This window comes from Blennius ocellaris (genome assembly GCF_963422515.1).
Source record: "Blennius ocellaris genome assembly, chromosome: 10".
NCBI lineage: Eukaryota > Metazoa > Chordata > Actinopteri > Blenniiformes > Blenniidae > Blennius > Blennius ocellaris.
Genome location: NC_137659.1, coordinates 13,897,782 through 13,922,576, shown reverse-complemented (window position 1 = coordinate 13,922,576; position 24,795 = coordinate 13,897,782). Strand labels below are relative to the sequence as shown.

The following is a 24,795-nucleotide window of genomic DNA, read 5'->3' as shown; positions in this document are numbered from 1 at the left end:
GAAAAAAATGCATTTCTAAAGTAATGTTTCATCAAGTCCATTTTCCTCACAAAGGAAAAGTGGTCACACCAAAATTTTCTTTTTGAAGTTTTATCAGAGCGCAGAGTTTATTTTGTATGCTTCTGTAGGAGCACATTCAGTAAAATATTGGCAAACCAAATAATTAAAAAAAAAATAAATAAAATCTAATATATATTTGAGGAGTGGTAAATATTTGTCAAAGTCTAATAATACAGGAAAGGGCCCAGATTTGATGTAGCTGACCATGTCTGTTATTGGTTTCTGGGCGCAAGCTGTTTTTGATCTGACGGGGATTTTGAACTGTAATAAAGATTTTTTTATTTATTTTTTTATCATTTCTAAAAATCTGCCAATATTTACGTTCACAAGCAGCACGGTGGTGTTGTTGTCAGCTTCACAGCAATACGACGACAGTCTGAGCTTCTGGGTGGAGGAAATGGCTGTGGGCCTCCTCTGGGTGGTCTGGCCTCCTCCGACCATCCAAACATATGTTCAGTTGATTGGTGCCTCAATATTGGCTTTTTGGTGGATATTGGCTGTGATAAAAAAAAAAAAAAAACACGTTTCTGCCCGGAAGTACTTTGTATTTTTGTCCCCCGTCAGCTTTGATAAAGTGGATATAAAAGAGAAACGATTGGATTTATCTCATGGTTAATTATTACCATAGAGGAAGAGACACTATGCTTCAGGCCTGGAGGTGTCGTTATTTTGGTCGTTATAAAGCAAGAACTGAAGGAAAAGATTTACCAAAATGATAAAAGATTATATTATACAGAGCCCGACTCGGATCCGATGGAATCATTTGGGGACTTTGCATGTTCTCCCTGTGCATGCACCAATGATTCCAGTCAGCTTTTACATCAGGGCTGTCAAACTCATTTTAGTTGAAGAGACACATAAAGTCCTATAAATAATAACTTCAGCTTAGAGTAAACATAAGCCCACTAAAGAAACCTCACCATTTCAAACATTTCACAGACTTTATTATGAACATCATAAAGTTCCTCTGAAGACGAAAATAAAATTAATCTTGTTTGTCATAATGTAAGGCTGCATTTTCTTACAGACTTAAGCTCTTCAACCTTCAGCCTGTAAGTTTTCATTGAATTCACCTCCACAGTAAGGATTGGATGTGTATTCAGTTCTGTTAGAAAGAAAAAAGAAAAAAAAAGGAGCAGCTCGTGTTCTCTGAGTCATCTTGCTGCAAGCAGCTGATTAGTTTAGGTCTCATTGTTGTGTTTTTATGTCTGATTGTAATATAACAGAACTGTGCAACCCACAGTGGACATATATATAAAAAAAAAAAGACGTTTCTTTTCATTTTGACGTCATATCAGTGCAGTGTCAAAAATGAATGGCTGAATAATGTGGTGACCCTGACAAAAACCATTAATGGCACCATTTCTGGACCAAAAACCTGATGAGCAGCATGACGAATATTTCGTGGAATGAATGTGTTCATTATAAACTCCACACATGATGATGTTCAGGCACATAATGTGGAGAAACATGAATGAATAGCCTCACTTGAATGGACGAGGTCTCTCTCTCTCTCTCTCTCTCTCTCTCTCTCTCTCTCTCTCTCTCTCTCTCTCACACACACACACACACACACACACACACACACACACACACACACACACACACACACACACACACACACACACACACACCTGTATTGTGAGTGGTTATTCAGGATGAAAACATCCCTCCTGTCCCTTGAGAAAAACAAGAACAGAACATCACGTTCTCACTAAAAACCATTCATTCATAATTTTGGAACTTGCTACTGTATTGCAATGCCACCTCGTGGTCAACTGTCGTCACAGCAGAGTTGATGTACACTGAAAGAAGAAGACAAAAGAAGACAAAGGTGCTTTTAATTATTTGCAGCTGTTATGAAGAGGCTACCTGGGAAAAAATAAATGTAAATAGATAAATCACATCCAGGAGCAAAATGTCTGAGCAACATGAATCTAAAAGCTGCCCAAAAGAACATTTGTTATCTACAAATGAAGTGGATCACAAAACAAAAAGCAAAATGGAATCAAAAAGTGGGCGTTTTTCAAATGACACCATCTTCCTGTTTTCAGTCTGTAACAATAAATGCTTATTAAACAAGCAGGACAAGCTATCGCTGGACAAAAAGGTTTGAACACGAGAGAGTGTGGAAGAACAGATTAGGATTAATTATAGAGAATAAATTAAACCTACAGGTGAAGCGTTTCACAGATATAAAAAATATATTAATGTCTCTATATGATCTTTTTAATTAAATTAAATTAATTATCATCATCCATATATCCATATATATATAATATTGATTAGGAAAGGGGTTTACTTATATCACCATGTCAGAGAGTGTAAATATGTTTTTATAATCGTTGTATTGAATTCTCCTTCATTTTTACTTTATTGTATTATACTCAAGAAGGATTTTTATACATTTGGTATGAGAATATGTAATGAAAAAGTAAGTACTTTATATAATAAAGTACATACATTTTATATGTTTCCAACTGTTTTTCGAGAGTACCATTAGTTCATAGATTGAATGTTTTTAATTTATTTACTTATTTCAGTTACGAATGACATGACAACTTTTTTTTCAGTTCCTTTGTTGATCTCAGTCAAGTTTTCAACTGCACCTTTTTCCAATTACAATTTCTCTAAGGTGATGTTTCACAACTGAATGAGCAACCATGAAATGATCTTAGATAAATATAGATATATAATTATCTAATCTTAATGTGGAAAAATACACCAAGATTGAGAACATCTCAAAATGAAATGAAATGAGTAGTAATGGTTCTGGTGTAAAGCTTATCGAGCCTCTTCCATCCAAACCTTTACCTCCATCTGTGTTTTTGTTCATGTTCATTCATCTCTGTGTATTTTTCTGTGTCTTTGGCAACACTCGCCGCTCTCTTGCAGAAATCCTCAAAGTCCTCAGAAGAAAATCTGTGACAGGAAAAGCTATCACACAACATATAATTCCACTGCTGCTTTTCTAACTGTGCAAAAGTGCAGTATTTACTGTGCTTTCTTCAGCAGCAGGTTGAAGGTTTCCTCCTTTTGCTCCAGAGTGTTTTTCAACATGTCGGCTTCACTTTGTCTTTCCAGGAGTTCCCTCTGAAGATGGTGGTTCGTCTCCTCCAGGGTCTTAAAGAAAGCCTGTACTCCAAACGGCAGCCAATGGGTGTGTGTGACAGCCAGTGTTCAATAAATATAAACTAGATTAAAGTCACCTCACCCTGCTTTCTTCCAAACTGTCAAACGGACTTGGACTTGGAGGATCGACCAGACACAGAAAGCTTCTCACCACTTCACTGATACAACAAACATTCATTTAAAAGTTAAAATCACACATGGTTTGAGGATATCCCTGTGGAAATGTTAAAAAAAACAACTTAACAAAACGTACCTCCTGATGACATCTTTGTATGAGGTTAAGTCCCGCAGGAATACTTGCAGTCCGATCTGCCTCTCCTCGAGAAAATCCTTGTCATAGTTGTCCCTGAACCAACACTTGGAGGCACGAGGCAGGAACACACCAAGGCCTGGAAAGAGCTCTTTGAGCTGCACCACAGCCATCATGACCGAAACGTTCAGCAAACACACACACACACACGCACACAAAAGAGAATCGCTATGGCAACAACATCACTTCTGCCTGAGTCTAAAGTGTTTTTAAGTCACAATGCCACCGCTGAAATAATAATCAAAGCAAATTGAGTTCAGACCGAGTGTGTCCTAAATCATGTTTACTACATTAAATCAGATGCGGTGTAGAAGCGGGTTGGTTGAAACCCTGCTCACTGTGTGTTACGTCCAATGTGATACCGAATGTATTGATGAGATTCATCGCACATGTTAATATTTGTCAATTATTCAAAATAACTCATGGATATGTAACTAATTTACCCTTTAAATATGTTTTCAAGGACTCACTTTGTCGTTGAGACTGCAGAAGTCAGTGTATGTTCTGAAGACCATCCAACTGTCTCCTTGAATCCCCGTCACCAGGATCTTAAAGACCTAGAACACAAATCATTGACGTTCCAGTATATATGTATATATATATCCACTGTGTACCAATATCTACAACATAAAAGCCATCACACTGAGTATGGTAGCAGCTTAGATGTGACGCTTTGCACAGGTTTGACTTTACTGTAGAAGTGTAGGTGAATGTGCATTTCTCTGTGTTTGCCTGGTAATCAACCTGTCTGGGGTGTGTCTGGCCTCTCGCCCAGCAGAGAACATATTTAAATATCACTTTAAATGCGAATTCCCCAAATGTAACATAGCTTTCAGTAATATGTTTACCTGAAGTCAACAGTGTTTAATATCAAAACTACAGAAAACAACAGGCTCATAACAACACTGTTTCCTGAGATTGTGCCCTGGAGGAGTTACGGTGCAACTGCTGTTGTGAAAGTTGATGACGACCACACATGTGACTGTGACAGACTTTGCAAATGCAGCAGTATTATGCAATCAGCATAAACACACTGAGTTGTGTCAGTGAGGAACTTTATGATGAGTTTCATTAATTCCCCAGAGAACCACTGTCTCCTTACCAAACTTTGAATGTACCTTTATTGAATGTCTCACTTCAAATGTGATCATTAACAAAATGTATACAGATAGTTTACCTCCATAACATGTCGCTGAACAGAATGTAAGCTCATCTATTGACATCTCTTTTGTTTTGATTAGAATTGCTGGAGCTAAACTCAATCCCAGCCGGTACAAGCAGAGGGGTTGATATATTAATACCATCATAGCAACTACATTAAAAACACAAAAACACCCCGATCATATATTGTAATGTGTATCAGGATCAATTAAAAAAAATATGAAAAAGATTATTATCTAAATATATAACCTCGTTGCAAAGATTTCACAACGAACCAACATAATAAGTTATTCCTTGTTGTCTAACTTGTTTTGATTAAGTTTGGGATTCCTTCTATAGAAACAGCAGATCTCATCTGTAAATACCTACCGTGTACTTTGCCCTCTCCTCCAGAATCTCATAGCCCAGCAGTGCTGGACTGACCCAGCTTTCCCCATATTTCTCTTCCACTTGCAGGACAGTGGACGACCAATCCAGACCTTCTTTCCCCATAGATCTGCTCCAATTCTCATCCTCTGTGGGATTAAAAACAGATGAACACCAGGGCCCATTCCTTTGCACCATGGGACGATCTTCTGAAGATGAAGCTACACACTTTGTAGAAGATGACTTTGTGTATTTTTGAGACCCTCTTTCGGGAAAAGTCTTTGCTCCATAGCAGGTTATAGGAAAAGAGATCGGAACGAAAGTGGCCGCCATCTGTGGTTTTGTTCGCAGTGAGCTGTTGCCAACGTCGACGCGAAGTAAATTTCTTTTGAGCACAGAAGCAAAGACCTGAGCCATGCAGATCTTTTGAAGTCATGCTGGCTCATCAGAAATCACTGCACATCTATGTGAGCAGCAGTTAAGCTACACTGAAGCACCTGACATGTCGTGAAACGAGTTATCATAAAAACACAGTCATGCGCTTCAGTGTATGAAAATCCACCTTAGCAGGACTGCCAAGCTGTATGAATACCTAACAGGTAGGCAATACCTGCATTTGCATATTGCCCCTACTTGAAAGTGGCCCCCATGAGGGCTGGTTTCATTCCATTACAACAATATGATGGAAACACTTTACTCAGACCAGGGATGTCAAACATAAGGCCGGTGAGCCAAAAGTGGACTGCAAGAGGCTCTAATCCATCCCACAAAACATCCAAACAAATTGTAAGAATTAAAATGAAAACCATGGACTTTTTTCAACTGTCAGTTTAATCAACCATGACTAAAGAATGATACATATTATGTTTTCTACGCTCTGAATTGTCTCTCGTTCAACACTTTCCATTTCTTACATTTTATAAATCCAGACAAGTGATAAGAAATTAATATTTTGTAGTAGGTGCGTGTTAATGCTTGCACGAAGAAGGGCGGGTTTACAAGAAAGAGAAAATAAAATCCCGAGCTTTTGGGAAATCCCGCATGTTGACACTAAACCTGACTTCATGCAAAAGTGAAACAAAACACAGACATGTTCATCACAGTATAAACTCTTTGTCCTTTCCTCTCTGCTTGTATCTGTTTATGTATTTCAGGATTTTACTGTTGTCAATAAGCAGATTTGTAAAGTTTAAAATAAATCATACAGATTTAAAGGTATGTAAAAGAACAGGTAACTTGAACGTATTATAAGAAATGGAAAAAAAACAGGTGTTCATGAACGCAACACGTAGAGAAACCCGGAAGTGTGTCGTCATTAGCAACAACAAACCACCTGCCTTATATGTCGGCGGCGCTCTGCCGCGCCGCTTTGCACCGCTCTGACTCCCGGAGCTGGAGGCTTATCATGTGGAGGCGTGAACGCGAGCCCGTTTAACCGTGGCTGCCGGGTGTGGCACGTTTGTCTTCGATTAACGAGAATTCATCATCCTCCGTCTCGTTAGCTTAGCTCGCTAGCCACCGACAACAATATGGCATGCGCGTGAGCAGGGTCACGCCGTTCTCCGTCGCCTTTTGACCAGAAAGACGACACTTCTGCTTTCCGGAGGCTGCCGCTGCGTGGATCACAAACACCCGACAAACTCCCCACCACAGTCTCGCCAAGTTGCCATGGAGCCCGCCGCGGCAATGGGGTGCATGAACATCGGTAGTCTGACCAGCACCTTGCCGGTGATCCCCTACCAGAAGCTGACGGACCTGTACTACCTGAGCAGGGGCGGCTTCGGCACCGTGTTCAAGGCTCAGCACTCCGACTGGAGGACCACCGTGGCCATCAAGTGCCTCAAGCTCGACTGTCCCGTGGGAGAAAGGTACCCCGTGCACGAAACACTCGCGTCTGACGGAGATCCGAGAGACATTGTGGAAAATGTGTCAGCACGCGTGTATAATTTAAAAAGAAAAAAAGTAGGTCAAATGATTCTGCCAGTCTGAAATCAAACGCATCCTAACTTTCGAGGAGTGAACACAGATCGGTGTTCCGTCGCTTCAGTGTCTATGTGTGAAGACTATTATGGATTCCTATTATATTTGCCATTAATGTCATTGCACAAATATGTTATGTGATGAGGAGACATGGTTTCTTTTCCAATGCATGTTAGTCGTTTGCTCCACTAATATTTACTCTTTTCGTCTCCAGCTTTGTTTTTACGAATTCCGTTAAGTACTTTTTAAGACGTAGCCTGTGTCCCACTCACGCGGACAGCCGTGTTTCTCATATTTATAGGTAAAAGTTTCACACAATACCTGTTATTACATTTATATTATCTGAAGACGTAGTTGATGATGTGGATCACTAGGTCAGCTGAAAGCCCCACGGCCATAATATGTGTGCAACACGGATTAAACTTCCCTTTTTCAACAAGGACTTCTTAAAAGAGATGTGACGACTTGAAGTGTTTATCGTTATCTTTTCTGTTCTGTTGAAAGTACAGAACCCGAACACATCTTTCATTACTTTGCTCATTCAGTTATTGAAATGTTAATAAACTTGCAAATCTGGACACATCACTTCAAAATAAGTATTATGGTTTAGTTATTGTATCACGGCATGCATGTCAATTAAAATGAATCTATATCTGAATGCTTATTTAAACTATCCTTGCTTTAAGAGAGGTGAGATTCTATGATAGGTTTGTTTTTTCACATTTATGTCATTTATTCTGAAATATGTGTCTATGTTTCAGAGAGAGGAACTCTCTCCTGAAGGAAGCAGAAGTGCTTCACAAAGCCAGGTTCAACTATATCATCCAGATCTTTGGCATCTGCAACGAGCCCGAGTTCTTCTGCATCATCACAGAGTTTATGAGCAACGGCTCTCTGGACCTGCTGCTCCACGAGGTAGCTTCCTGTCAACAATGATCCTTTCAGAAACTTAATTCCCTGCTCGGATGACAGCCATGAAATATTTATAGATTGTGCTTTAAGAAAAAAAAAACCAAGACATTCCATTTGGCTGAAGGAGCTTGACTTTTGAGCTGCAGCTTAAAGTATAACGTTTATTCAGTTCCTGTTATTACACTTTTGTTTCCAAAGTATGTGATGAGCATGACTGCTTGTACACGTCATTACATTCTGGTCAGTAACATGGCAGAACAAAAGTGAAAGTCTTCACAGCCTGGAACTTTCTTCGATCCAAAAAGGGGAAAAGAGCCCCAAGGATAAATCTCTGGCTGGGAAATTCCAGGCTGATGTAGCATGGGGGGGGGGTTCCCCCCTGTTTTTTGTTTGAGCTTTTGCATTGATTTGTAATTCTGTATCTATTTCCATGTTGTTTCTTTATATTTCTGTATTTTGTTTTGTGGTCTTTTTGCCTGCAGAAGGAAATGTATCCCGTTCTTGCTTGGCCTTTGCGTCTGAGGATTTTGTACGAGATCGCCCTCGGGGTGAACTTCCTTCATAACATGAACCCGCCTCTTTTACATCATGACTTGAAGACACAGAACATCCTATTGGATGGCGAATTTCATGTGAAGGTATGTGTGATAGACACAAGAGGTTCTGGAAGAAGAGCCTCTCGTGAGAAGCTGCATTTGTATGTTATGTATTTTGAGATTAAATTAGCCTCCACTTGTTTGTTTGTTTTTTAATGAGATAAACTCAATAGTTGCAGCTTTGCCACAGATTGCCTACATTTATCCATCTTATTAGATTTGCAACTTCACTGACCGTCAAATTAGTGATTAAAAGATGACGACGCAGCTAAAATACCTCGTGCTTCACCTGCAGCTTATGCGGCATGTTGCTAATCTTTCTGGTTTCCGTCACTCCAGATTGCAGACTTTGGCCTGTCAAAGTGGCGCCAGCTGTCGGTCAGTAGAGGCTCGGGGTCCAAGCCCTCAGAGATGGGGGGCACAGTGATCTACATGCCCCCCGAGGAGTACGAACCTTCCAAAAGCCGCCGGGCCGACGTGAAACATGACATGTACAGGTGAGACGCCAAAATCTGCTGTGAACTCAGCGATTTCTCTTTCACCTTCGTGCCCTTGTCTTATTTAGGAGGTTTCACCTCAGGGTTATATTCATAATACTCTTTGAGTCTGTGTTCGATCGGCACAATCGCCATTGCTGAGAACTGATCACCTCCGACCTGCTGAGGGTCGACTTGGATAACGTGCTATTGTGAGGTGGAATTGTTGTCATCCCAGAGCTGCGCTGCAGAAAACGTCACAACTGACTGATGATATGAAAGCGTTTCAGAAAGGAACGGCCTCTCCTCCTCTCTGTGACGGAGTGCGTCTCACTCCCAGGGCTTTTCGCTGATCCGGCGTGATGTCAACTGTAGTGTTACCGCGATGTGTCCATTAGTGTTTGCGCTTCCTCAAATCAGCCTCTATTGTTAGCTCGTGGTAAAGTCCCTGAGCTCTGAAGGGGATTGCCAGTTTAAAAAAAAATAAAAAATGACGCAACTTCTTTGTTTTTTGTTCAATCTAGCTATGCCATCATTATGTGGGAGGTGCTTTCCAGGCAGATACCATTTGAAGGTAAATCAAGATTTGTACCATCAGTTTTTTTTTTGTTTTTTTTTCTGAATTTATCACTCTGACCATAACGTGATGTCATCGACGCTTGTGCCGTCTGTTTAGAGGTGACCAATCCCATGCAGATCATGTTCAGCGTGCTGCGTGGAATGCGTCCCGACGTCAGCCACGACAGCCTGTCGGCCGACATTCCCAGCAGAGCCACTCTTATCAGCTTAATGACCAGCGGCTGGACTGCGAACCCCGACGAGCGGCCTTCATTTCTCAGTGAGCTCACGCAAATCAATAGACACTGTACAGCAGAAAGACTTTCAAAACTTTTCACAGAAATGATTAATGGAACTTTTTGGAGCAAGATAAGAAATCCTAACAGGAACGTTTCCTTATCTGATGTGACTGAATCAAATCAAAAGCATTGTCGTATGTGTGAAATTGTGGAAAATAAAGTAAATAGTGAGCAGAGGAAAGAAGCTGAACGAGCCTGGGCAGGATAATGGAGGGGTTGTTTTCACTGCCCCCCCCTCCTCCACTGGCTTAGCGACACTTTGACTGTCTCCTCAGAGTGTTTGATCGAGCTGGAGCCCATGGTGAGGAAGTTTGATGAAATCGACTTCCTCGAGGCGGTGCTGGAGATCAAGAGGTCGAAGGTCAGTCACGGCTCCATTTCTCTTTTGTGTGCCAAAAGCCGGCAGCTTAAAAAGTCTCCGCCTCTGCTAAATGTAAGACAGTTTCCTCAGTTTAGACCACGGCCGTCTGTGACGGTGAACCGTCTTCTGTCTCTGCAAAGTCTCACCTGTTGAGAAAACCAAAAGTGGCGGAGCTGGTTGGACACAGGCGATGCATCACGTTATAACCACATGACAGGCCCATCGCTGTTTGCTTTGGCTCGAAGTATTTATGGCAGTGACGCATCCGTTTAATTGGGCTGAATTCCTACGAGCAGGTGTGCGTCCACATATGTGCATGATGAAATTACTCCTGTACACTGGTCCTCGTTTTCATTCTATCATCGGTAATCTGGGTTTAAATTTGAATTGGCCCATCATCTATTATTTCTGTAACGTCAACTCGTCATTTCAGCCTTTGAAATCAGTGTTTGAAAGCTGCAGAAGACGTTGTGCGAGGGAGCTAAAAATCCTAATAAAGGTAATCATTGTTTGAGCAGTATCGGTGATAAGACACAGACTTCCATAAATAGAATGTTTATTGATTTCAAATCAGTGTTGCCGAGCTTTTAATGACTATTTCCAGGACTGGTTCCAACTTTATGATCACTTCCTGGTAATACTGTACCATAGCTATCATTGCATGACTTTTTGTAGAATAGAAACTTTTATGTCACACTGACTGTGCGTGTGTGTGTGTGTGTGTGTGTGTGTGTGTGTGTGTGTGTGTGTGAGACTGTTATTACAGGAACACACACAAATGAAAGCTGAATCGTTAAATGTTTCTCTGCTTGCAATTTTGGGCAGCTCGAACTGTAAATGACAAAAAGCGGATGACACGCGTTACCACATGACTGCCATGGAACAATCTCCTTCCTCCTTCTCATTCACTTCAAAAAAAAGTGAAACTATTGTTGGGTGTTAAAGAAACGGTTAGAACTCTTGTTTAAAAATGCAGTCTGATGAATTAACTGCATTAATTCATCAGAATTAATGCAGTTAAGACTGAAATGATTCTATATGTCTGATAGACATCGAGAAGACGCATAGAAAAAACTGAAATTGATGTTGATGCTGTATTAATGATTTCCTGTCTGTTTTAAATTAAACAGGCAGATGATTTGTTCTTAGTGTTGTGCTGATAAACTAATAAAGAAAAAGCTTTCATCACGTCTCAAAAGCATTTCAGCATTTGTAGTTGTCATTGTGTGACACGTGTCATTATTTAAATCAAAAACACTTTCATAGAAAACTTGCTTGACAAGAAATTCCAAAGTCGTTCACTTTTGAACCTCAATATTTAATTCCCGAATCATAGAGTGTGTGTTGGGTGTGTTTGTGGCACCACCGTGTTGTCGCGTCCTGACTCCTCCTCCGTCCCGGTCTTGGAACCCCGAACTGGATCAAAGAGGCGGTTGTGGCATTTGCGCTATGTTCTACATGCAGAACACTGTGTTCTCGTGTCTATAAATAAAAACTCTTCATGGGAAATCGTAGCTGCTGGTGAAGTGAAAAAGTCTTGTTTGGTCGGACGCGGCATCACTTCTGCTCTACAAGCTGTGAAATCCACTTTTAGTTTTATTTACGTCACGTTTCTGCAAATCGTATGTTCCCATCTGTGTTGTGTTCTCATGTTTATCACACTTTCGTTTATGCGAACATGGGGGGGGGGGGGGGGGTTCCTTCATTTTTTTTTTTTTGTTGGTATAGTTCGTTTGTGGCATTTTTGACAGTTCCTATCTTCTTCTCTGCCTCTCTTCCACAGCGGATGCAGAGATCATGCGTTTGTTCGGCTCAGCCGGTGGTTGAGAAGAGAAACGAGGATGCTGCTCTGAACATCCTGGATTACAGAAGCAGCCCGTGGCCCGTCAGTATTCACTCCCTCCCACTGACGCGCGTGTGATTGAATGCCGCGGTCGCCGTTGGATTGATCGGGTTCGTACTTTTAACCGTGGGTCTCCCGTGTCTGCCGCTGTAGGAGAGCTCCACCTCCGGCTCGGGGTCGTGCTCCTCCCAGGACACGGACATTTCCCTGCCAGGCGTCCTCACCAGCAGCAACGCCGGCCCGTCCAAACGCAACGACGAAGGTAAAACGGCCGCTTCGGCGCCTGTCGCCGCCGAGACTGTGACGTTCAGCCGACCGAGCGCTTCCTCTGCTCCCCCAGATGTGGAGTGTCCGCCGCCGTCGTTTGTCGCTCCAACGCTGGAGCCGCCGAAGTCCCTGAAGGAGGACAACTGTGCAGTCAACAATCTCAACAGCTACCAGAGTGCCAGACCCATCAACAATCTGAACATACCAATCAAAACTGGCCCACCCGTCTCCGAGCACGAGACGCGGGTGGATAACTGCCCCCTCAAGCCCCCGCCCCCGCAGCGAGGTACGGCTCTGTCAATAGAGCTTTATTGTCGATCTTTAATATTGCCAAATTTAGTGTGATTTTTGAAAATCGCGCGAGAAGGTTGAAGTCGTTTCTCTGTCTTGGTTCTTCCGCAGACCACTCTCCTCCGCTACACCACTCTCCTCCGCTACACCACTCTCCTCCGCTGCACCACTCTCCTCCGCTGCACCACTCTCCTCCGCTACACCACTCTCCTCCGCTACATCACTCTCTCCCTTCGCGAGGCCCCGTCGCCCTGTGGATCGAGACGCGGCGGGAGGCCATCGTGGCCCAGATGACGGAGGCGTGTCTGAATCAGTGCTTGGACGCCCTGCTGGCGAGGTCCATGCTGATGCGCGAGGACTACGAGCTGGTGGTCAACAAGCCCACGCGGTCCGCCAAAGTCCGCGAGCTGGTGGACCACTGCCACGGACAAAACGAAGACTTTTGCCACGTGGTCGCGCGCAAGTTGTACGAAAACAAGCACATGCGGCTGCTGCCGTACCCGCCCGAGATCGGCTCGCCCGCCGCCGGCGCCCCGTCTCTGTCCATGTCCTACAACATCCCCCGGAACATGTAGCAACCGTGGAAACGATCCAGACTGTGCCAACCTCAGACTTTGGCCGCGCCGCTCCAAGAGACGCCTGCTGAGGTTTTCTGTCCAGCCTTCCTGCAAAGACACTGAAGAGCCGGTCTGATAGGGGGAAAACAACTCACAGGTACAAGACAAGGTCAATTTTAATTAGTTTTCTTCTGTGTGAGCAAAATCAAAAGGTTTTGACTGAATCCATGATTTCTTTTATAGCGACTAGATTATATTGAGCAAATGTGTTTATTTATGATCCCCTCATTCTGGATGTGTTTGTCACTTTGGTACCGCACACTTTTTCTCTTCAGTATTTTTGGGTGTAAATGTTCATTTTATGTGAAAATACTGGGAAACCTTCAATAAGGGGTCTCTAATCCTGTGTTTAAGGACCATTTGTGGTGTACTCTCCACATTATTGCAGCTTTACAGCCTTTAATAGATCCCAAAGTCTACATGAAATCAAACTATGGCCGAGACAAAGTGTAAATTTCATATAATTCCTGTACCTTTTCTGAAGCACTACACTGAGTTGAGATGTTGTCAAAACTGTCGTCTTGTGACTAAATGGATAGTTTTTGTATCTCTGGGCTTCTTCTTCCCTCTTTTTAATCGTCCTGTTAAAGAGAGCTGCTGAGTCATGGAGAAAGCAGGAAGTCGAGATACGAACACAAAGACCGCGGTGAAAGAGTTGCATGTCTTTGCATGTTTGTTTGTTTTGTTTTTTTAAGTGGACCAAGCTGACCTGGCTCCTTCTAGGTTTTTTTTTTTTAGATTTTTTTTTTTTTCTCAAAGTTTACTTAAGAGGCTTTATATGTTGCTGGATATTTGCAGAATTACTGTTCTTCCACGGACTCCACGCTCAGGCTTTTGATCTTACTGGGCTGCAGAATCAAACTGCAACATGTGACTGGAGGTTAAAACACACTTTCTTTGTAGCAAATCTTAAGTTTCCCTCCAGCAAAGAGGAAGTACATTAAGCTATCCATCTCGTCGGTTCATTCTCAATCTCGTATCTTTTTTTTCAACTGTAGTTTTAGTGTCATTTCTTCTCCAAAATGACAGCAATACGCTAAGAAAGTGTATTTCCACTCAGTGATCATCCTCCAAGGCTTAATACTGTTAAAGTAGGACAGTAGTGTCACTTCCAGCATATAAAGGAGTAAAAACAGTTTGTCAGGTTCACTATTATTACATCCACTCATGTAGAACTGTGATTTATTCGTAAGTGAAGAATTTCTTTATTTCCTCATGTATGTGTGCATATACTGTATGTGTAGCAGTGCTGGAATTAATGATTGTTGGTCAATTGACTCGCCCATAAACCTGGATAAAATGTTTAACCAACTAATCAATTGATCAACTGATCATTAGTTTCAGCCCGAGTGTGCAGAGTTTGTCTGCTGCTTCTTCTTTTTTTTTTATATATATATATATATAAAAGGCCTTAATGTCGTCATCACTGCCTTCACTTTCCACAAATAGGTGCTTGAATTGCAATATAATAGTTAGCATTTGTACCATAAATACAGAAAAAAAAAATTCTTGTCTGGTTCAAATTGTACAAATATAAATGAAGGAAAATTAGTTTCCGCTGCTGTGAGGATGCACATGTTGCACAGTCCTGCGTCTCTCACTCCAAACCAAATTACACACCAGTGAAAAAAACGGTGTAAAACGAGCTGCAGCAGGCCCACGCTTGATATCACAAGGTAATTTAAATAATAGAGTTGAGCAAAGGTCAATATGCTTCCATCCGTTGGACTTGTATTGTCTTTTGAATACTGTGCCTCATTTTCAGGTTCTGGTTTGAATTCCTGTGACGTGCAAAAGCCTTTAACACATATCAGAAAGAGAGGAAGGGGAGAAAAATTGAAAGCCTAAATATGTCGTGACATATTTGTACTGTAGATGATGGTTTCATCTTTTTTTATATTTGTATATATTTTGTTTTCATCTGTGATCTTGGTAAAATGTCACGCATTGTTTCTGTGATGTTTATTTTATATCCGGTCTAGTTTGGAGCCCGTGTCGATATCTGTGTCCTGATCCACATTTATAATGCGTTGCAGTTGTATAGCTGTGGGTTCAACTGGAGGATTCTTTTTTTTTAATTGTATCAGTTTCATAATTAAAATTGGTTTCCTGTTTTTACCTGTGCCTGCTTTGTATGCAACAAGCGTGTCAAATTATACGAGAATACACAGTGTGTCGGGTCCACTCCCAGGTTTTTGATCCACGTTGCTTCCAAAAGAAAAGTTTGTGATGTGATGTCATGATATTCTGAATAAGGAAAAGTTCACATTTAAAAACCTTGGATTTCATGAAAACCCTTAAGCAAAAGATCTCAAACGATATGGCTTGGAAGTGCATGGATGAAATTGTTACTTTAATTATCAAGTGTATACATTTAAAAAGTATAAACTTGATAATTAAGGTTCAAAGCTCCTAAACCTAAAGCGTATCTTCTCTGTGACCCATGTAGTGACCATACCCTACCGCTGGGGGGTAGCACTTCCGTATGCAGTACTGCATATAAAGTTCATGAGCACGTAATTAAAGTGAAAATGCACAATTGTTCATATTTAAGAAAGGGAGAGCTTGGTGCAAACTGAAACACGAGGAGCTGGAAACATGCACAGGCGGCATGTGGATGAAAGTTGGACGAAGGTATACAAGTATAAGTTTTATGTTAATTTTGTTTTTTACAGTTCATACACTATGCATTTACTTCTTTGTGGCTACATACTTCAATTATTGAAGTTCAATATAAAGAGCTCATGTCACTTGTTAAACAATAGCTGCACATTGACGTCCGTCATATTGCAAATTGTTTTGATAAACATTACCATTAGATGCTGGTGCTGTATTTTACCCCTTGCTTTGGTAATACAAATATGTCTTCACTTCATCTCATGGATGCATTTAACTTAAAGAAAATCAGTGCGTAAACAAATCATTAAAACAATCTCGGCAGTACACCTAAAACTAACCCAATTGTTCATATGTGATATGTCCAATGATTTTAGTGAACCATATTTAGGACACGTTCTGCCAATAACACATTCTGCAATTGGACAGTGTAATGTTCAATAGCATGGAGCCAGCCTTTTACACACATCCAGTGAGGATTTGATCCAAATTTGAGAATTTATGAGCAAGAAATGATGACATATGTGTGCATGTGGTCAGATGAATGCTTTCCAGGATGTTTCATCATGTTCAAATGGCACATGAGGATATTCAAATATCTTTCAATTAATAATAATTAATAAATACAATTCCTAAAAACCTCTAAAACATTCCATTTTGAACTTGTTTGAATCAACAGTATTGTTTTATATACAATTTGTCATTTTCAGTTTGTCCAGGTGTTAAAAAAAAGAGTAAGATGATGCTGACCGGTTGTTTTCCCCTCATATTATCAATTAAGTTATCAACTGCTCCCAACATTGCATTTTCCAACAAAAGATCACATGGAAACTCTCACTTGTGACAAGTGTCCAAGTGATGATGAGCTTCTCACTCCACGTGTTCTGGACTCAGAAGGAAATCCTTCCACTCACAGCCTCACAATGTGTGCATGCTTGACTGACTGACAGATAGTGACAGCTGCAGGGACAATCCCACCATGTGAACATCCAGAAGTACAGTACACATCAAATTACTTCCGAGAGCAGACTTTTGACCCTATAGCCTGTAAATGAGACCAGAAGTAGCTTGGCTGTCTCAGTATTCGCCGTTAAAGTCTCTCTCTCTCTCTCTCGAGGGCAGAAACCAGGTCTGCTCAGCTCTGAAAATAGCCCAGCGGGAACACGAGAGAGCGGCCCGTCTGCAGGCACTGGAAAAACACAAGTGGTCGTCGTCGTCGTGCTGGCCTGCCGGGGATTGCAACATCGACCGACTGTTGCTACCTGTCATGAGCTCTCCACTGCCTGAGGGCTGGTTTTGAGGAGAAGCACGGACCCTGTATGTTCAGCTGGACTGAGAATCGCTGATCCTCTTGAAACAAGGCAAGTTTACTTTTTGTTCCGAATATGTACACGTGCCAATCTCTTTATGCTGACTTACAGATAGAAACTGTGAACTGCGTTGAATGTGTGTTGTCATATAGGATTTTGTGCTATTGTTGGTGCTTTTGGGTGATGGGTGTCATGTACAGGGATGAGTGTTGGGAATAGGGTGAGATTTAAGGGTTCATTTTAAGATTATGGGATTGGGGTTAGGGTTACGTATTAGGGATTGACTTTTGGGTTAAGGAAGGGGGGTTTGGGTTTGGGTTAGGGATGGATGTGGGTTAGGGTTAGGGCTTTTTACAGCATTATACAATCCGGTGGTAATTAAGTGTGTTAAATTGAAGTTATATCTAATCATTGTCTAATAACTTTCAGATCAGCACTACTGGATTAATGGAGGATCTCCGGCAGAAGATTGGGGCGGTGTCACACACAATATGTCCAAGTCCACAAGCTCCATCCGAGGAGGACTTAAAGGTCCCAAATGGTGGGAAAGACGAGAAAATGCAAATGAAGAGGGAAATTTCCCTCATCAATGGGATCTGCCTCATTGTGGGAAACATGATTGGCTCTGGGATTTTTGTTTCACCAAAGGGTGTCCTCATGCACTGCTCCTCTTACGGGCTCTCGCTGCTGATCTGGGCTCTTGGAGGCATCTTCTCTGTGTTCGGGGCTTTGTGCTACGCCGAGCTCGGCACCACCATCACTAAATCGGGAGCCAGCTACGCCTACATCCTGGAATCGTTTGGCGGCTTCCTGGCTTTCATTCGCCTGTGGACGTCCATCCTGCTGATCGAGCCCGCCAGCCAGGCTGTGATTTCCCTGACATTCGCCAGCTATTTGGTGGAGTCTTTCTACCCCACCTGTCAGCCTCCATACGACGCCGTGCGTCTCATCGCTGCAGCCTGCCTCTGTGAGAAACCCTCCTGTGTGTCGGTGCACTTCAGCATCTCACTATAACAATCACCACCCCGGGTCTTTAAATAAGAGTGATGCCAGATCATATTTCTGGGTTGTTTACTCTAAAATATTGTAGTTTCTTATTTTTGCTTTCAAGGGTTAGTAAAGACATAACAGTTCTAATATTAATGCTGGAATTCCAAGATATACTGAGCATTTCCTGTTAGACTCTTCATGGCTTACAAAACTTTAATTAGAACTTTTTTTTAAGAATTTTCTATTTGCATCCAGTAATTCTCCTCTCATTTTGATTACTAGTCTCTAATTTGAAGGCTGATTTCAAGCTCAAAGGGATACTATGTATAAAATCCAGTGTTTTAACTTGAAGTTATGACATCAGCCTCCAGGTTTTCTTTTCAAATTGACCACCTAACATTTTAAATGTTGAGCTCAGCAAACACAGTCAGACAGAAACCAGTTTAAAGTGTATAAGTGTATATATTATTTATAATTCATGAGCTCTGGTACAGCTGGTTTGGGAGAAAAATATTAAGCATAAAGGAGAAATTATCCCAATATCCTAAATTAATTCACTCAGTGTCCATTGAGGATGGTATCAACCATGAAAGCAATAGGCGGACGAGACATCGGCTATAGTTAGACACAGTCTGTCTGGTAAAAATACCAGTGTGGTTTACAGCCTGTCTTTGTGCACGGAAGACTGTTAGAAAGCAGAAGTGGTATTTGGGTGAGAGAGCAATGATGACACGAGTCCTGACTCCGCTCTACCACGAAGATAGTTTATGTCTGTGCGTGCACAAGATAATATGTGGTCCATGTGACAAGAGGAGAGCGGCGGCCTGGAGGGGGAATGTTCTGAAAGTTCAAGTGCGAGTTCATTCACGGCTTTTCTTCTCCGGTCTGTCCAGGTATCCTCATCTTCATTAACTGTGCCTATGTGAAGTGGGGGACTCTGGTCCAGGACATCTTCACATATGCCAAACTCATGTCATTATGTCTCATTATCACTGTTGGAATCCTGAAAATGTCAACAAGTAAGTCAAAAGATGAATGCGCAAATTCTTTGTCGGAACACAGGATGAGACAGTCACCGCGTGCTTTAATCTCTGACGTGAACTCAGGAGAAACCGAGAGCTTTGACAACGTGTTTGAGGACTCGTCCAACGACCCCGGAGCCATAGCTTTGGCCCTCTACTCGGCGCTCTTCTCCTACTCCGGCTGGGACACGCTCAACTTTGTAACGGAGGAGATTCAGAATCCAGAGAGGTGATGCAGACGTGCGAGCAGGAACACGCGGTGCACAGTACGCTCCAGGCTCTGCACATGTGCCCACTGATGAGATGTCAGTTATTCTCTCGCCAATTACTGAAAGTGAAACCGTTGTTGATTGCACGTCCATAAACAAACTGAATGACATAATGAGAATTGTTTAAATGAAATCCTAAGTCTTGTACTGAAACCCGACCCTTGACTGAGAGCCTGTAACTTGTTAAATAGTCAATGTGCTTCACGAATAATGTTACATAACTGTCAGACTTATTGACTTTTGATCTTCAAGCAAAGTAAAAAGTTGCAAGAGTTGGACTGACGCTAGAAGCTCACACTTGATTACACTTGATCACTTGGGTTTCGATTTTCAAGATGAGTTAAACTCACTTTTGTGATCACATCAATTTTCTGTAGTTCCTGCAGCTTTCTTTTTTTGAGTGGCTAACTGTGTCTTTTGTTCTTGCAGAAATCTGCCCCTGGCCATTGCCATCTCCATGCCCATAGTGACGATCATCTACCTGCTGGTCAACGTGGCGTACTACGCCGTTTTGGATAAACCCGCTCTGTTAGCCAGTGACGCTGTTGCTGTGGTGAGTCACAAACATCGGCCAGAGAGAGGTGATTTACTCCCCAGCTAAATATAGGTTTGTTCTACTTAAGAATAGTTGACCTGGCGTTTTGCCCTACGAGGTCAAAACAAGACTCCCGAAGTTTAAAAGGAATGTAGCTGATGAGTGATGGCGAATGTCAAAACTGAACAGATTGCTCTCAGTCAAGGTACCGTTTGGCTCGGTTGGTCAGTGACAAGCCTTTAAATTATGACCTCACAGACCTTTGGGAATGCGGTGCTGGGGCCGTTCAAGTGGATCATCCCTGTCTCAGTGGCCATGTCCTGCTACGGTGGACTCAACGCCTCCATCATCGCTGCTTCTCGGTAAAAGGAAATTGCTGAGCTGTGGTAATGTTGTAATAAAACCTGAAGATGTTTTTCTCAGTAACCCCCCCCCAATGCCTCACTGCACGTGCAGGTTGTTTTACGTTGGAGCGAGAGAGGGTCACCTCCCCAACAGCCTGAGCCTGATTCACTCGAAGCGCTACACGCCCATACCTGCACTGCTGTTCAACGTAAGAAACCCTGAACATGAGAATGATTGTACACAGGCGTGAACTAAAGAAAGAGTTCATGCTTTGTTTTGGTATGCGGCGTCGTGATTCTCTGATTTTCTGGGCCACAGGGATTGATGGGGCTGATCTTTCTGTGCGTGGAGGACGTCTTTCAGCTCATCAACTATTTCAGCTTCAGCTACTGGTTCTACGTGGGTCTCTCTGTGGTCGGCCTGATATACCTGCGTTTCACCCAGCCGGACAGACACAGGCCTGTCAAGGTACATCACTTTTTATTGTCCCATTTGATAATATTAACATGTATACAGTGCATTTCTTTCTTTTTTTTTGCTTTGTGCAATATTCTCAATATGTTTTAAGGTATGATTTGCTTCTCTAGGATGTGTCAAAAAGCTCAAATGATAACTATTATCGTCATTATCTACTATGTATTAATGTGGAAAAACTTTAGGGAGTCTCCTTTGATTAAAAGCTCAGACTTGGCATGAGACAAAGTGTGTGCAGTGTGAGCGTCGTGGGGGTTGAGGAGGCGCAGTGAAAGCTGAAACTCTGTGAAGGTGTCGGGAAAATCTCCTTTGTGTTTAATCCAACATCTTTGTATTCTTCTTTTCTCAGCTGTCCCTCTTCTTCCCATTCATCTACTGTCTGTGCAGCCTGTTCTTACTGATCGTCCCTCTGTATGAAGACACCAGTAACTCTTTCACAGGGATTGGGATTGCACTGTCTGGAGTGCCGGTTTACTATGTGACCATTTATATGCCTCCGGAGCGCAGGCCCAGATTCGTACATAAGCTAAACGGTAAGATTTACTCAATTAACTAAATCATACGTTTGAGCTCAGTTTAATGACGTTCAAAAGTAGTTACAATCCAGTTTGCCATGTTTTTCTTCTCGGACTCTCAAGTGGTCATGTATCTCAAATGATCTTATCATAAACATCTGACACCACTCCTCTTCCTTTCACACACCTTCTCTTCTTTCATGTCTTTTCCACCCCCAGCCTTCGCCACCAAATACACCCAGATCCTGCTCTACTGCTGCCTGACTGAGTTTGACACTGAAGCGGAAACACAAGTAAACAGTAAAGGACAGTAAGACACAGGCAGAGACCGTTGTTTGTCGGTTCGCGGCTGACCTGAAGACTTTTCCCTGGAGTACGAGACCCGGGCAGAGCGGCGAGGTGCCGGCTCGCGCTGTGTTTCGGAGGATTACCCCTGCAGGTCGACTCAAATGAGGCCCGCGACTCAATTGACTCACCAACAGGGAGCAATTGTTTACGATGCTGCAAAACTGCGAATGCGGGTGACTTTCCTTTGGAGATCGAGCAGTGTCGTCCACGAGGATTAAAGCAAAACTAATGCAAAAATAAAGTTGAAAGCATATTTTTATTTTTCATGTTTGTGTCAGGATGTATTTTGTGCAGGTTTTTATCACTCATTATTGAAGATGATGTAAAAATGAACCATGTGGCAGTCTGAAGTTTTTACTAAATATGTCACACTTTACTATTTGTATTGAATAAATGTGTCAATACCATAAATTGTGTTTTCCTCAACAGTCACTTCACCTTGAAGCTGTTGAAGCTACTCTTCTTTCTGTAGGCATATTTGTATTTTCTCTAAACTGTATTTCAAACAGTATTTTAAACAGTTTTCAATCACTGACACTCCACTCACACATTCGGTGTCTGATATGATCAGACCAGCATTTTGTTTGCGCCACATTGCCCTTTTCAGAGCAACGGAGAAACACATTGAGGAGAAACACGTTGAGATTAATCATCTCTTTTGCAAGCGTGTCCTGGACAGTTGGACTTAACAGCTCGTGACCTTTCAACTGATTCTGGGTGTCTTATATGTCCATAATATTTCTAATGTCCATCATTTTTATGCCATTTGTAAACTAGTTCTGGCTGTCAGATAGACGTCCAGACTACGGCCTGTTAAAACGCCTCGTTTCCACATCCAGATTACGGCCTGGATGGACGGACGTGTTTTGGACGTCTGTGGACGTTGCCTGCTCAGTGGGTCTGCTGATGTTCTTCAGTGTCAGAGTGAATTTCACATCTGGGTCCAACTGCTGGATGATTGCATGAAGCTGAAAGACAGAAGCCATTTGTTACACTTCGTATTCGATCTACACAGAATCGATGATAAACATTTGTTGAAGTGAAACTCATGTTTGTGCACAAAGAATTACCTGATTTAAAACTGAAGTAAAAGTTGCTTCATTGAGCTCATGAGCCGACTGAACAGTTGCCCGAAGGATTGCCACAACTACACAACAAATATAGGATCAAAAACTATTAAAGTCCTATTTAAGTGATTCAATTATGATTGTAAAATGCTCTTCTCACTGTTTGCTGAATGAGGCCCGGGCAGGACAGCGGTTGGCTTTAGGGGCTGTGAAAGAGGAGTAAAGTCCATTGTTGTGGTATCCGTGGTCGAAAAGGGAACGTATGCTGCGGAAATACACCAAATATCAATTAAAGTACTCACTCGGGTTCTCCTTTAAATTTTCTGAATGTGTACTCACTGGTCTGTGCAGCACATGAAGACAAACATCCGGCAAACAGGATCAGCTGCAGCAGCATGGTCAGATTTTACTCCCAAAATAATGAAACTGGTTTAAAATATGATGTTGAAAAAATGTCCCATCTGCTTCCAAAGAGTTTCTGGCTACTTTTGTTGAAAACTCAGAAGAGACTCCTTTTCTAGAGGGTGTGGCGTGACAGCAACAATACAGTGGCCTGGAAGAATTATCTGAGGCAGAACAAAAGGAGGGAGGGAGGGAGGCCACATAAAGCCTTCAATGTTAAATGAAATACCAGGAACTGATGAGCATTTCTTAATGCTATCAAACACAAATTCTAATATTTAATAGTGTGTCTTCCTATGTTTGATTAGAGTAAGGTAAACAAACAAAATAATCTCTTTTTTGATGAGTTTTTGCTTTTGGCCTTAAGCACAAAACCAGATTATGTAAGATTCAAGTCCATCAGAGGACAAACACAGAAAGACAGGCACAACATGCAAACTCCACTCAGAAAAGCTCCCAAACTGTGAACTGGAGACATTCTCACTCTAAAGTAAGCGCTAACCACGACTCCACCTTGTGGCTAACTCGAAGTAATGAGGGCCAGAAGATGGAGTTCAGGTCAATTGAATGCTGTCTATTATAAAAAGCTGAAATATTTATTTGCTCCTTTTATCAGAGGTTTATGTCATACATTAAAGACAGGAATATGAAGAAAAGGCCAATCTGTGTCATTTTAGGACATCAAGCTTTCACTGCAGTCGGCCCATAAACTCAGATTATATCATTTGTATTATAGGCACATTTAATAAACACAAACCCAGATTTGACCCATTTTTAAAAGTCCAAAACATTTTTTTTTTAATTTTAATAAACAAGTTAAAATCCAGAGCAACACAAGGCCACACCACAAATAATCCCCAACACACTATAAATGGCATCACAGCTCTTCTGTGCACCTTAGACGACGCTTTGTTTCATTCTTGAATGCGATGATAAAGAATAATTGTAATAAAACAATCAGGGAACTGAACTCCTTCTGGATTTGCTTCTGCTACTTGCTGAGCCGGGACATTTGGAGCTCCGAGGCAAAGATCAACCACATTAACACGGCGCGAGGGTGCAGTGGATCTGCAGGTGCTGCAGGCGGAGGACACGGTCGACCTATAATGTGGAGGCAGTAAAGTCACAGTAAAGTCAAGACACTGACACCTGCAGTCTGGAGTGAACAACTTACACAGATGAAGATCAATGTGAGCTCATCTGGTTTGTCATTCCAATAGGCAAATGTTCTTCTTTAGTGGAGATCATGATTGAATAACCACAGGCACTCATCAGGCTGTTCAGAGTGGGAGGGAGGAGCGGGAGGCGAGAGGCCGGCCTGAAGGAAGCATGGAGTAAATGTCAAAGGTGAGTCACAAGACAAGTCCTGTCTCAGTGCTTCCTCGTGAAGAAATGCCGTGTCAGACATGGATACCTGCTGGAAATATATCCCTCCGGCACCGGCTCCAGGTCGGGCTGTTGCTCCATGGTCTCGCCCAGCATCCTGCCGAAACTCCTCAACTCCTTCAGCATAATGTCCTCCTCCTCCAGCGTCTCGGTCTTCGTGTTTTTTTTCCCGCTGAGCGAATCTGTTTGATCAGCTGTGAGCACTGGCGCAAAGAGAGACGGCGCAGGACTGGTTTATGTGATCCAGTCAAGCGTCAAACCTGTTTTGTGGCTCTGTCAAATCTCTC

At 42.2% G+C, this 24,795-nt stretch overlaps 2 protein-coding genes and 1 long non-coding RNA gene across 4 annotated transcripts; 2 read left to right on the top strand and 1 right to left on the bottom strand.

Moving 5' to 3' along the window:
* Positions 1-6,697: 6,697 nt before the first annotated feature.
* Positions 6,698-15,337, top strand: ripk2 (receptor-interacting serine-threonine kinase 2; the record flags this gene model as incomplete). The annotated part of the gene is made up of 11 exons (XM_080503860.1): positions 6,698-6,897; positions 7,771-7,924; positions 8,404-8,559; positions 8,857-9,014; positions 9,518-9,567; positions 9,670-9,831; positions 10,126-10,211; positions 11,995-12,096; positions 12,208-12,316; positions 12,395-12,607; positions 12,724-15,337. The coding sequence occupies 11 exons, from the start codon at positions 6,698-6,700 to the stop codon at positions 13,185-13,187; spliced, it is 1,854 nt and encodes a 617-aa protein (XP_080359986.1). The 3' UTR covers positions 13,188-15,337.
* Positions 15,338-16,969: 1,632 nt separating this feature from the next.
* LOC308135941 (Y+L amino acid transporter 2) lies at positions 16,970-22,419 on the top strand. Of its 2 annotated transcripts, XM_080504112.1 has the most exons (10): positions 16,971-17,206; positions 17,585-18,122; positions 19,039-19,164; positions 19,252-19,396; positions 19,866-19,989; positions 20,230-20,333; positions 20,428-20,524; positions 20,635-20,784; positions 21,140-21,323; positions 21,525-22,403. In XM_080504112.1, the coding sequence occupies exons 2-10, from the start codon at positions 17,603-17,605 to the stop codon at positions 21,617-21,619; spliced, it is 1,545 nt and encodes a 514-aa protein (XP_080360238.1). In that variant the 5' UTR covers positions 16,971-17,206; positions 17,585-17,602; the 3' UTR covers positions 21,620-22,403. The 2 variants fall into 2 exon arrangements, with proteins under 2 accessions (XP_080360237.1, XP_080360238.1); XM_080504111.1 differs by having other exon boundaries at positions 16,970-17,206; positions 19,039-19,396; positions 21,525-22,419.
* Positions 22,420-22,529: 110 nt separating this feature from the next.
* Positions 22,530-23,273, bottom strand: LOC308135942. Its single transcript, XR_013936815.1, has 4 exons — positions 23,060-23,273; positions 22,881-22,985; positions 22,724-22,800; positions 22,530-22,621 (listed from the first exon to the last, which is right to left on the bottom strand). It is a non-coding gene; the product is annotated as an uncharacterized lncRNA (long non-coding RNA).
* Positions 23,274-24,795: the final 1,522 nt, after the last annotated feature.

What these genes read in the sequence shown, in the direction of transcription:
- LOC308135941 (XM_080504111.1), top strand. Translation starts at nt 17,603, where the DNA reads ATGGAGGATCTCCGGCAGAAGATTGGGGCGGTGTCACACACAATATGT. An exon ending in GAGATTCAGAATCCAGAGAG is followed by an intron (nt 19,397 to 19,865) that starts GTGATGCAGACG and finishes TTGTTCTTGCAG; the next exon opens with AAATCTGCCCCTGGCCATTG. An exon ending in TACCTGCACTGCTGTTCAAC is followed by an intron (nt 20,525 to 20,634) that starts GTAAGAAACCCT and finishes TCTGGGCCACAG; the next exon opens with GGATTGATGGGGCTGATCTT.